At 39.5% G+C, this 13,471-nt stretch overlaps 1 protein-coding gene across 3 annotated transcripts; it reads left to right on the plus strand.

Annotated features, from left to right (window-relative positions):
- Positions 1 to 217: 217 nt before the first annotated feature.
- Positions 218 to 12,615, plus strand: NABP2 (nucleic acid binding protein 2). 3 transcript variants are annotated; one of them, XM_007425778.3, is made up of 8 exons: positions 218 to 355; positions 697 to 794; positions 2,976 to 3,080; positions 4,367 to 4,505; positions 5,909 to 5,980; positions 7,693 to 7,774; positions 9,622 to 9,685; positions 10,935 to 12,615. In XM_007425778.3, exons 3-8 carry the CDS (start codon positions 3,002 to 3,004, stop codon positions 11,135 to 11,137), a joined length of 639 nt encoding a protein of 212 aa, XP_007425840.1. In that variant the 5' UTR covers positions 218 to 355; positions 697 to 794; positions 2,976 to 3,001; the 3' UTR covers positions 11,138 to 12,615. The 3 variants fall into 3 exon arrangements, with proteins under 3 accessions (XP_007425840.1, XP_007425841.1, XP_025020924.1); XM_007425779.3 differs by having other exon boundaries at positions 228 to 303; XM_025165156.2 differs by having other exon boundaries at positions 260 to 330.
- The last annotated feature ends 856 nt before the right edge of the window (positions 12,616 to 13,471 follow it).

A 13,471-nucleotide genomic window follows, 5' to 3' on the forward strand; every position in this document is an offset into this window, starting at 1 on the left:
CTGATGAAGTGAGCTGCAGTTGATGAAACCTTATGCCTTGTAATAAAATCCGTTAATCTTAAAAGGTGCTACCAGACTCTATTTTTGGCTACCATAGACAAACGCTGCTCTCCCCCTACAATCTCTACAGTTGTTGGTACTGTCACTTTAATGCTTGATCAGCTTGCAATTGGCTGGAAGATTGGAACATTCCTACATGTCGAGAGACTGCCTTGTGCTGTGATTGGCTGGTCTAGACGCTGCAGAATACTTCCTGGAATGTCTGCAAGTGAACGTTCATCTGGCTGTTTCACTGGAAAAGTGGTGGGGGGACTTTCTTTTATACAAAATGTAATTAATAGCCATGAGATTGTAGGTAAGAAGAATGTGGGATTTCCAGCAAACTGTTTGCTGCTTTGGACATAGCACAAAAAGATATGAGCATGTTGTAGGGCCGGCAGAATCCATGTTCAGTAGGAACGAAACTGCTCACTAGCATATTGACTATTGTACTTTTTAACTATTTTTCATTTAATTATACTATGGTAGTGCAAGCATATTCTTTAAGAATAAGTAAACTAGGATCCGCTTCATATGGAGAGGATTCCTACAGCAAAAGGCTGCTAGAAGATGAAATTTGCTACACTGATCAGGAGAAGGATAAATGATTCCCTAAAAAACAATGGAAGATGCTTTATTTATTTTTCCTTTTTACAGTGGGATGCAGCCTCTAACCAGATCAAGGATGCTACACCAGCTCCCTTGATACAAGCTTTCTACATGTGCTGAAAATTATTCTGTTTTGTTCAAAGCAGGTAACAATGATCAGTGGGCGTTAAAACCTGATAAAACTGCATTACTAGCTTTTATAAAATACCAGGATGTGCTTATAATTTGTAGCACAAAGGAAAGATTCAGCAGCAACAGTTTAAACATGGCTGGAATTTGGGAATGATATTTTATAGCCATCTTTTTAGATACTTGGATTGATTTCACTCAAGAGTGTTGAGGCTTTTTTTTTTCAAGGAGTGTCAGCTTCTATTCTGTTAGCAATATGGAAACAAGGAATTTATAAAATGTGATTTGATGTATACATTCTAAGGTTGTAATCAGTGGAATTACACTAGGGGGTTAAATATCTTGTCTTTTGTAGAGAGTTGGTTCTGTGGATTAAAAAATAACCTCTCCAAAAGGAGGGATTTGTCACTTAGGTTTTTATTTTTGCATTTCTGTACAGAAAACAGTTAACATATGATCAGAGACTGATAATGTAATTCATGTAAACATTCCAAATCCTAAGGAAAGAAAATCCTAAAACCTGATCAGCTGCTTTGCTTACTTCTGGAGTAATTTTACAAAGTGTTTTATTTTCAGGTCAAGATGGTGGCATGTAATCTTAGGTGTAAACAGTAAAAACTGTTCAGTGCTTCGTAAGCATAGTAATGCTTTGTTATCCATATAGCTAGCTGCAAGTGTATCCCAAATGGGCAGAACGTGTGTTATACACTAATGACACCTTTTTTTAGATTTTTGCTACACTTCAGTCCAATTAATTACCATCTTTTCAGAAATGCCACTAGAAACAATGTACAAGTGGTAATAATATGTTGTGTGAAGACCAGATTGGTGTAGTGGTTAAGGCACCAAGCTGGAAACTGGGAGACCCAGAGTTCTAGTCCTGCCTTGGGCACGAAGCCAGCTGAGTGACCTTGGGCCAGTCTCTCCCTCTCAGCCCTAGAAAGGAGGCAATGGCAAACCAATTCTGAAATCTGCCAAGAAAACTGCAGGGACTAGTCCAGGCAGTCACCAGGAGTCAAGAATTACTTGAAGGCAACTCCCCCCCCCAAAAAAAACAATGAAGACCATAAAGTATGGAGGCCAGTAACCACATGGCTTTGACCTGTAAGATGGAGTATTTGGCTGTTTCACAGTATAAAAACTATGTAAAATGTATACCTCCATGTACAATAAAAATGCAGGTATTTTCTGTACCTTTTACAGGAATTGTGTGTAAAACATCTGCACACTTTTGAAATCTCTGTTGAGGAATTTGTTACAAATGTATAGATGTGTGTTTCTTGGGCTTCACAGAAGTGTAAGGTGTGCTTAGACTAAAAGGCCTGTGAGCCTGGGGATGGCATATAGAATTCAGCCCATATTCCTGTACATGTTTCCAGCAATATGCTGCTTCTTTCTTGATAGGCAAATATTGTAGACGTTGATTTCTTGCATATGTACTTGAAGCCCATAGTGCTGGGTTTTTTTATTATTATTTTGAATTTTTCTCAAAGCCTATTTTCCAAATTAGGTAGCTGTCTGCAGTTTGGATAATATTGGCTGGATTCACACATTAAGCTATAAGCTATAATTACTAAATAAACCACAATTGGGTGGGTTCACACAACACACTGAGAAAAAAATCAAGCAAAGCACATTATGATTTAATGTGCTGTGTAAACCTATCCCTTGTATGTTAAAATGTAGGATTTATTTTAAAATCTGGTTGGACATCCTCACCTCTGTACTTTTAGAAGCTACTTTCTGTTTAAAAGTGAGTCATGTTCACCTTCTCTATTGAATAGTTGGCATATTAATCTACAGTATTGTGTTTAAAATCAAATAATGTAAAATATTGTTTCTGCAAATGCCATGTGATTCTGTACAGTTTTTCAGTCGCAGAAGGTTCTTCGGCTTGTCAGAATTGCAAGAGCCTAAACTTTGGTAGTGGGCAAAATAGTATCAACTTCTTGCAGGTGATTGTAGAAAAAGGAAGAATGGGATAATAGGGAGGAGTACATTTAACTTACACCTCTTGTATATCTATGCCTTTATAATCTTCCATATTTAGACATGGGCTGTGTTTTATATCAGTAGAAGAGAACGTAAGTAATGTCTTTATTCAATATTAAAATAGAACAGTTTTCTTATCTACTACAATCAACATTTTCTTATTTATTCTTTCTGTGGATATAAGACTACTTAAAATTATTTGCCAGGTACTGGAAATCAGAAGCCGTTTAACATGACAACAGAAACTTTGGTGAAGGATATTAAACCAGGCATGAAAAATCTAAATCTTATATTCATTGTGCTGGAAACAGGTAAGTCATCTGTGGAAGAGAGGTTGGGTTTGTTTTTTTTTAATCACTATATAAGACAGTTGGGAGACCAGGCTACATGCCTGTTTCACAGAATGCTTAAACTGAAGTATTATTTCATTTTCTTTATGCTACATAACAACTTCCTTTTCCTCATAATCAGCTAGCAGTGCTATCTTATTCCAAAAAATGTTGCTTATTGGCCAGATTAGAAATACTTTCTTTAATTTAAAACAAAGGTTTATTTTCAAAATAGATACTATATATAAATGGACAGATAATTACTGATTATACAATTAATGCTTAAAATAATGTTAGTAAAAGATAATCCATACCAAGCAAAGTACATTGAATTGTTTTCTTGATATAAAACAGAAGTATACATTTTTGAGCTTAATTCCAAAATCTCCACTAAATTATTATTTATAATGTTAAATAAAAGAAGAAAAAGAAAAAAAAACACCCCTAAAAATAATATAGATAACAAAAGAAGAGAATATATGTAGCTCAGGGTTGAAATGTGGAGTCCTTGGTGTTCTCTGAGCTTGGTTGTTACCTAGCTGGGCGACGAAACGTCTGCAAGACGACAACCAAGCTCAGAGAACACCAAGGACTCCATAATATAGATAAGTATTTAATTGCTGATTTCCTCCTTTGTACTTCAACCAGTTTACAGTACCTGTCCTCATGTAAGATTAGACATACTTTTAAAAGTTTTACTATAAACTAAGTCCTAGTGAATTCAGTGGTATGTGCTTACACTAAGTGGCTTTAAAACTGCAGTCTTATATGAGGGGGAAAATAATACAGGTAGTCCTCGTTTAATGACCACTCTTTCAGTGACCATTCGAAGTTACAATGGGACTCACTTAAGGACCCACGATCCTCGCTCGATGACAGCAACAAGGAGTGCCAAGCTTGCTATTGCTAAGCAATGGGATCATGTGATGTCGCGTTTTACGACCACATCGCTTAGCAATGGAAATTCCAGTCCCAATTACCCTAGTTAAACGAGGACTACCCATATGGCATGATTACTGCTGCTGATCATGAAGAAGTTTCTGTGATATGGAGAAGCAAACTGAACTCTCAGCAGATAAGAGTAATTTTACGGATAATCTAAAAAATTTACTTCCAGTTTTATATATAGCGGCTCAGTATTTAAGCTTCTGCTCTTAAAGAGTGTGCAGGTGAATGTAGGATGTATTTGGAATGAAGCAATGACTGATAAAAACCACTCCTTCAGTGGTCGTAGTTGTCTTTAACTGTGGTTTTTGTTCTCCCCCTAGGCCGGGTGACCAAGACAAAGGATGGTCACGAAGTGCGGACATGTAAAGTAGCTGACAAAACAGGCAGCATAAACATCTCTGTATGGGATGATGTTGGAAACCTAATCCAGCCAGGTGATATCATCCGACTCACCAAAGGGTACGTGGGATTTTTCCCAGAGGAGCGGCCTGGGAGAGGCTGGGGGATTAGATGTTATTTTTGAGACTGTGGCTAAACACTACTTCAAGAAAGCAGCAAATATGGCTTGCCTGTTTTGCGGAATGTGCTCAAATTACTTAATACAAATTAGTTATTTAATGGGCTTTAGCACTTTCCTGAATTTTGTTAGGAAAGTTTAAGGGAGAGGTGGGAAATCTGAGTCCTTCCACATGTTGCTGAATTACACTTTCCAACATTTCCCGCCATTGGCCATGCAGACTTGGGCTGCTGGATGTTTTAGGCCAGCAGAGTGAGCTTCCATCAACCCTGGTTTAAAGACCCTCTGTGTAATTCTTGGGATCGGTCCCATCGAACTTGTTAAATCTGTACCGTTTAATCTAATTTCTTAAGAGTTGTATATTTCCTTCTGCAAATGTGCAAGTTGCTTTTAAGGTTCATTTTGCTTTTGTTTAGGCCAAGGCAGACATAAGCTTGATTTATGTATTGTGCTTAGACATAGTTTAGTTTGCTTGATTTTGTCTGAACATGGAGTTGAAACCAGCCATTGTGGCTTATAAACCATGATTTATGGCTCGATGTATCATATGAATCCATCCAGTTTGGCTTATTCAGTAAATCATAGTTAACCAAGCACTGGCTTAGCAGAATGCATGAACCCACTTATAAAAAGTGGTGTTCAGGCAGTCTTCATTTAGTGACCACAATTGGGACTGGCAACTTGGTCATTAAGGGAAGTGATCACTAAATGAAACCGTGATGGTGCTTATGATCTTACTTCAGCTTTCCTCTGCTTTACAGACCTACGAAGGTCATAAATGTGAGGATTGGTCATAAAGTTATTTTTTCATCGTAACTGCAAACAGTTGCTAAATGAGGCAGTTGCTAAATGAGGACTACCTGTATACAAACAGAACACCCTATAACGTTGCTCTGACCTCTTTTGATGTTCTGTACAAAATATGAATGAACATGCTAGCAAAGGCCCACCACTCTAATAGGCTTGCCGTGCTCTGCAGCCAGCCCAACTAACTGAACATTTTTGTTTGATTCCCAATAACTGGAGCAAATCTAGAATACTTAAAAGCATGATCCCATACACAGCTCCTTGACTTCCAAGTTTGTTGAATTTAAGGGTACTCATCCCTAGGTAAATGAGTTTGCAGTTCATGCATTACTGGTTTCAGTGAGATTTAAGAACGTATAACCTTCCCTCTTGCACCCATTATCATCTGTTTGTGTGGAAGGTCCGTTTACTTCAGTCAGGAACAAACAAGCACAGTACAGCTAGATAAGAGCTTCATGTGATGTACCAAAAAGACAGATTTCATTTTGAGCAAAACTATGCTCAAAACTGCTTTTAATCATGAGTTTTTCCTTATCAGGTACTCATCGATTTTCAAAGGCTGCTTAACGCTGTACACTGGACGTGGAGGAGATCTGCAGAAAGTAGGAGAGTAAGGCCCATGGTTTATCTCAATGGTTCTTCCTGGAATTAGGGGATGGGTAGGTGGATTTTTTCCAATTTGTGTGCAAAGACAGATTATCACCGAAGGACAGTTCTGCCCTAGAGGATATAAAGTATCTGAAACCATGGAGGGCGTCTTCCTTTGTTTCTAGGATGGAAGGTATTGGTTACATCTTATAATATTGCAGGTTACATTTAGCAAATGTGTTTGACTCTGAAATCCATCTCCTATTAAGAAATCACTGCCTGATTTAGAGCTCTAAACCTTATGCCATCACTTCCTAATTAAATCTGTAGGATAAATGTCCCCAACCTATGCTGTAGTTAATTTATATTTCACTTTGTTATCGAGATACATTTTATGTTTCCTCTTATAGTGAACCTCTAGTTTTCCCAGTAATATTTCAGTGAGACATCCCACACTAAAGTATTACAGAGTTGTTATTTGTGCTAATAAAGATTTATATGATTATGTTTTATTTGTTTAAAGCATTTATGTATTGCTCTTTAGTCACTCCTAAGTCAGTTTATAGTTCTATAGAAGTTCTTAGGCTAAAAAGACATGGCTTGGAAGGAAAATGTAGTGAATAAGGACAAGGGATAACAATACGTCTGTGCAGGTCAAAGAGGAAAAGGTGATTCAGAGTGCATGGGGGAGGCTGTGTAGCTCCTCTTGACAATTTCATGAAGAAGCTGCATCTTCCGTGGGATTGTGTAGATGCTGCCTCACATTCCTTGAAAAAGATGTGTTTGATTTAAGGAACTGCCAGCAGGTGCTCTGTGCACACCCTAATGCACTGCAAATCACCTGCCCCCCTTCAGATTGGATCTCTGAACATCTTGAAGACTACCTGTGCTCAGTTTTAATGTTAGAAAGATCTTGAAGTATTTACTGCAACAGCCATGACTTGGTCTTAAATGCCCAGATAAGACAATTTGGTCCAAGTACCAGAAGATCAAATATAGCTGATGGCTCCTCCACTTCCTAGTTGATATCTGAGTCAGAGGTTTCATTGCTCCCCCCTCCTTTTGTCTTCAACAGGAACTCACTGTGAATGACCTTGCTTGACTGCTACTATCTACCTCTGGATCCCTTTCTCATTTATTAACAATATGAACATCAATGCCAGCTCAATAGCATTGATTGTTGGCTGGCCAGGTTTTGATTTCAATAGCCTGAGTTAATGTTTGCCCACCTTTGTTCTTTCCACCCACTTCCCTTGAAAGTCTATTGTTTAGAGTACATATTTGCCAGAGGTCAGTAGAGCCAAACATAGTCTTCAGGATTGTTTTGCATGGTTATTCCATCTCACTGCAGTGCAGGGAGAAAAGGAACCATTCTATCACCACTTGGGGCAGGGTGGGGTGGGGTGGGGGGAACAGCAGTCTTCAGTTTACCTTCAAGGGAAGCTCAGCCATAACCATTCACTCCTCCAGAGTGCCAGATGGATTTCCATCCCAACTATAATTTCAGCGGTGCCTCATTTTGCTTCCCCCATTCTGCCTAACATTTTTTTTTCTTTTGTGGTTGTAAGCCTCGGGCTTCTTTTTTCAAATAAGCTATAAGCTGCTGTAGGAGAGATTGTGGTCTCAGTATGACACTGCAGTATGCATGATTGGAGAGAGGTTGTAAAAAAGAACAGGAAAAGAAGTTCACCAGTTGAATGAGGGTTGCATCTTCTCTTCTCCTTCCTGCTCTAGGTTTTGTATGGTTTATTCCGAAGTGCCAAATTTCAGTGAGCCAAATCCTGAATATGTTGCCCAGCAGTCACAAAATAAAAATGTAAGTATAAGAATTGCCTTAATTTGATTGTTCTTAGCCAGTGGCATGTGGGACTCAGAAACAGTACAGGCAGGACAGAAGCTTGGTCAGTGGAACTTTAAATCTTTAAAACTTAACTATGAATGATACATAGAGTAATAGATTGTTTATAAATGTAAACACATCCTTCTTGGAAAAAGTGGGCTGTTTTGTTTCTACAATAGTGGGATCCAGTTTCTTCAACAGAGTGCTTTATGGGAATTAAGAAAATCTGAGGACCTCTGTCTGAATTGATGTTGTGTGAAATAAATGCTTAATGATGGATTTCAAAGGCCTAAGAACCATTCCTCGCCCAATCGCAGGATAACTCTATCTTTCTTGTGCATTTCTTCTCCTGCTAGCAGAATCCTTTAAGGATATGATAACCAGCTCCTGTGGCATTCTCTTTAAAATCCCATGCTTGTTTTAGATTTTGTAAAAGTTGGGTTCTACATTTGCCTATCAAGAGAAAGTTTCAGTAGGTGGCAGCACTGGACCAGTCTTGTTTGGACTGAAGCTAAACTGAATAAGGCTTGGTTAGTACTTGAATGGGACTCCAACAACCAGTACTAGAGATATTGATTGGACTAGGAAGTTGAAAAAACATTCTTTAAAAAGGAGTGACAAAGAACTTCAGTACTGTTCACAGTGACATATATGGATGCCTCCATGAAGTGATCAGGAGTCAGTCTCAACTTGGAGAGCTTATTTTTATATAAAATAAAGGCTACAACAGAGTTTAAGAATCACACAAACTAATCCAGGACAAGCAAGCCTGGTGTTTTGGGCTTCACCCTTTGCTAGTCCCACCCAAAGTGATTACTGGTCAGGGATTATGAAGATTCAGATCATCTAGAGGGGTGTCCACAGGGGGTGGGGTCAATGACCTCAAGTGGCAGGCAAGACCCACTCCTTTTTGTGTGCATGCAGTGCATGTGATACACATTAAAAAGAGTCAGGGCTTCAATTGTCCAATTCCACCTGCCATTTTGAAGTCATTGATCCTCCCCATGGATACCCCAAGCTGGGTAGCCTATCCTGGCTTTCCTTTCAGAAAAAAGGATAATAACATTGTCAGGTCTGTGACCTGAGAGAGCTCTTACGCATTTAAGAGCCACTTTGGTTAAATGTGAAGGGATAAGCAGAAGCTGAAGAGTTTCTCCTGTGTGGTTTTAAAGAGTGGTGTAGTGGTTAATGCATTAAACTGAGGAAACCTGGATTCAGGCCCATCCTCAGTCATGGAAACTCACCAGGTGGCTTTATGCCACTCATGCACGCTCTCAGCCAAACATGCGTCATTGAGTTGTGGGGACAAGATGTAGGGGGATCCCCACATTTGCAGCCTTATGGTGTTGGAGAAAATATGAGAATCAAATCTAACAAATAAAATAATGATGCAAAATCCTCTCAGGTTATGGATTTGGCAAATCTGTTGGTTGCCTGAATGGATCTAACTCAACAGTATGAGTAGGACTTCAAATGGGAGCAAATTTACTGGCTGGTTGGCTGGACTCATCTCCCTGAGATGTTTCCAGGTAACATCTTCAACAGATAATATCATGTCAGTATGACAGTAACTGGGAGGGAGGTCTATACTGTTTTTTTCACATGATCTTGTTGCCTTGTTCCAGAAGTTGGGTTTTTGGGGGGGGGGTGTAATAGCTTGTTTATACCACCTTATCTTTACCCTCTTCTCCACCCACACTCTGAACCCACACATAGTTATTCTGGGTGGATAGTTGGATGGGTTTTCTCCCTGTCCTCTGCCCCAGGGGCTGTTACATCTAGAATTTCTGCATGGGTCAAAATGTTTTGATTCTCTCTTATAGACACCGAATGACAATGCCGCCCCTGCAGCCTCCCAAACTACACCAGGACCTTCTACATCAGCAGGTAATACAAACTAGTGGAGTGAAAGGGCTGCTCTCACCTTAAGGACATCCTGACAGTCTGATTTATACATTTATAAATAGGTTGGGCTAATTTATTGGCTGGCTAATGCATAAATAACAGTAGCTGGGCTTGCATATAATATTAAATCATAAACCTGGACCTTTTGTTCCTTCTGCTCGCTCATTTTGACTGGTTTGCAGCCATGTAAATTATAATGTGATTTATTTGGTTTTAGCTTAATGTTACATATTAATTCAGAAACTGGGTTATAAACCATGGTTTATGACAATGTTGCATGGGAATCCAATTAGTGCTTTGTATGGTCAACAAACCATAGCTTAATACACTGGTGGGGAGGCCACATGGGTTCTACCAGCATCTCAAGATTCAGTAGCACAGAAGCCAATTTTCGGTGATGTGATATTTGTTGGGTTTTTGGAAGCAAGGCTGGACAAGGGAGAAGGATGCCTCCAGAAGGCAAATGGTTCCAATTTTCACCTGAGACCTCTTCTCCCAAACCCCCAAAGTGGAATGAAATGGGGCCATTAAAATATGGGTGTGATTCTTGGCTGTTGGGGCTTTTTTTGGGGTAGAGATGGGGGCACTTTGCCTTCAAGAGGCTTCCTGTGCCCATTCCCCCCCCCCCGCCATTATTAAATCTCCTTGGAAAGCTCAAAAAAGTAAGCAGAAGGACATCTGTCCGCTCCTTCTTGTGATACTACTTGGGGGCTTTCAGCTGCTTAGGGGAGTAAGTTGCTGCCCCTGAGAAGGGTGTCCATCCCTGCTTAGCTTTATGTGCAATCTCATCCCCTGGGCTAGTCTCCTTTGACTGGCAGTAGACTTACAGAGCTGTGGGCTGGAGGCCACGATCTCACTGCCTGCTGACTTACTGCAAATAGCAGAAGTCCCTTGTTGGAGAACCAACTGCCAGATGACCCAGCATTTGTTCTCCAATCAAAGAAATGCAACCCAATTCCGAAAGCAAGGTGTCACAAGCCGAAAACCAACAACAAGCAAGCTTGCCCCCTTTGCTTTCTCTATCTTTTCACCTTTTTTGGTCATTCTTGCTCATACTGTCTATACAGCCTCCTTTGGGAGTCCTTGTCTAAGAGCTCTAATATAGGATTTTGTATGTGGGAACAAATCCTTCACGTTAACTCTGGTTTTAAAAATTACACTGAATTCCGTAGCTTCATTGGTCTTGTCTCAATCATATCTTTCTGTGTTCCTTTCTGTTATTTGGCATTAGCTGCAGAGAACCAGAACGGCAACGGGTTGATCCCCTCTGGCTCTGGCGGCTCCCTGCACCCACCCAGCATCCCCACCCATCCTACCAGCGGTCGCATCACCAGGAGTCAGCCCAACCACCAAGGCGGAAGCTCATCAGGCATAGGGTCCTCCTCAAACCCAGTCAGCAATGGCAAAGAGACACGGCGGAGCAGCAAGAGATAGCAGGTGCTGCAGGTTCAGGAAAGTTTTGGATACCTCTTTCCTCCACTACCTGCAATACTACTTTGCGCCTCCTTCCGAGGCAGAACAGCTGCTGCTGAGAAGAGATGGATACTAGGCTGGAGTAGAAACTATGGGAATAACATAATGTTTAGTCACTGAAATGTATTTTTAACATGGGGTGCTGTGACTGGGTGAGGGATGTGGGCTTCAGTGTTTTTACTGAAAGGCCCAACTTGCCTTTTAGGAATCCCCATATATTGTAAATTGCACTCGTTCTTTGCTGGAAATCAGTACAATTGACCCGCCATATGTTTACCTGATAGTATTTTATTCCTGTCCATTATCTTCCCAGAGAATAAGCTCCTGTGAGTTGGGCATGTGTCCTTGCATTTAGCTCTTTTTTGTTTAGGTCTGCACTCCTTAAGACTCTTTACTCTGGATTTTTAGTCTATGAATTGGAATGAATATGGTCATCATCTTCCTAGGATGTTCCATACCAGGGAAGTGCAGCTGGGCAACAAGAACTGATGCTATGCTTTCCCAAACAACCTTAGAACTGGCCAATAAGAGAGCACTGTCATTTCCCCAAAATGACACTATAGTTTACAGCAAACTTTAGATAGGCTTCTGAAAATGACATGGTAAAAGTACAACAGAACTGACCAGAAATGAATCTTTGTTTTAAAACCCTACCTTTTAATTGTTATGAAAGTTAACGGTTTTTAAACATTGATTATTGTCCTGAGATCTTGAAATCTGTTTTATATTCCAGTACATTTTGCTTGACATCAGAGGCAGTTGATTAAGGTTTCTGGCTACAAGTCACTGCTCCTATTTTGGGTCTTCATGACAACCCAGCCAAGTGAAAGATAATGCCTGTTTATCTTTGAACTGGAAGCCCTGGGCAGACTAAGAAAGCCAACCTGAATCTTTCTGACATTGTAAGAGTCTTATGGGGCATTTGTCATATATATTTTCATTTAATGCCTCTTTCCCATACGCATACTTAGAAAATGTAAGTGGCTGTCCTAGGCCAAAGTTCTCCAAAGCCTGCAGGAAGCTATATATTGTCTGGCTCTGACTTATTTGAAGGAGTGTGAACAGCAGCCTTCATCACAAACAAATCTAAGCATTTTAAAAGGAAGAGGAAGTCTTTACCCTGAAACTATTGCCAAAGTTAAAACCATTTTAATGCCAATAAAACATCAAAAGAAATGTCTTACTTTTTGCTTGTAATTATGACAGAATGGCAGCTGCTTAAACATTTAAACATGTTTTGAACTGCTTTGTTATATAGTTGTTTGGCTCCTGCCCCCCCCTTTGCTCCTTTCCCATTGTTCCCCATTCCAAAATAATTGCTTGAATTAATTTTTAAAAGAACATTGTCTACTCTAGCTTGATGTGGTTATTGAATGTATTATCTATGGACAATAACATCTATGAATATTTGGGGAATAAATTTTAACCTTCTTATCCTTTGAACATCTCCAAGAAGTGCAAATGCTTAATGGCATGAAACTATGGATTAGAGGAGGGCTTAATACTGATTTATAAGCCGAAGCCAAATAGACAAATATTATCTATGTAATTAAGCTGACATATGACAGCTACTTTAACATTAGATAACTCAAGATAAATTAACATGAGTCACATGCAGTCTCTGTTCTGGTTTGTGGGGGACTCAGCTGGTATCATGGAAAGAATGGAGACATTGGGAATTATTTAGGTAATATCTCAGTTCTTTTGTCCCATTTGAAGGAAGTCTACTGATGCCATCTTACCAAAAGTGCTTCCCTCTCCTCTCTTTGTCTGAAATATCAGGTTAGTGTTCCCTGCTCAGATGAAAATATATTGCACTAATTGTCTGAAGAAAAGTCATGATTTGGTTATTGGGAAAGTAAATAAAAATAAAAGACTATTACCAGTAAATGAAAATCTTTGAGTTGGGAGTTTTGCATGGCCAATGCTGTACTGAGGAGCTGGAAGGTCAAGCATTTATTTATAAAATATTTTATTTTGGCTAAATATTAGATTGTTTAACAATTATTGAACTTTGAAATTGGGATGAGTGGCAATGTAATTTTTGGTAAATGAATAGAGTACTGTCCCATTTCTCTTTGAGCTGGAAGAAGGAGCAGGCTGTAGAAATACTGGTATATTTTAGGGTTTCAGCATAGTTACCAGGATATTGTCCTGTGCACCCATCCCTGTACAAATAAAATGAAGAGTATGCTGCCTTATCTGCAGAAAAATGCTGCAAATTTGTTCAATACCCTCAGACATTTTGCACATGAGGAAAATAAAACTTCATGTGGTTTATATGAAAAATAACTA

Source organism: Python bivittatus, unplaced genomic scaffold (assembly GCF_059951505.1).
Source record: "Python bivittatus isolate LINGU-HERP-01145 unplaced genomic scaffold, Pbiv_v1 ctg000220_np1212, whole genome shotgun sequence".
Classification (NCBI taxonomy): Eukaryota; Metazoa; Chordata; class Lepidosauria; order Squamata; family Pythonidae; genus Python; species Python bivittatus.

Bases quoted from the DNA above. Each gene is read 5' to 3' on its own strand.
- NABP2 (XM_007425778.3), top strand. From the start codon at position 3,002: ATGACAACAGAAACTTTGGTGAAGGATATTAAACCAGGCATGAAAAAT. The intron at 3,081-4,366 runs GTAAGTCATCTG...TTCTCCCCCTAG, and splicing joins ATTCATTGTGCTGGAAACAG to GCCGGGTGACCAAGACAAAG. The intron at 4,506-5,908 runs GTACGTGGGATT...TTTCCTTATCAG, and splicing joins ATCATCCGACTCACCAAAGG to GTACTCATCGATTTTCAAAG.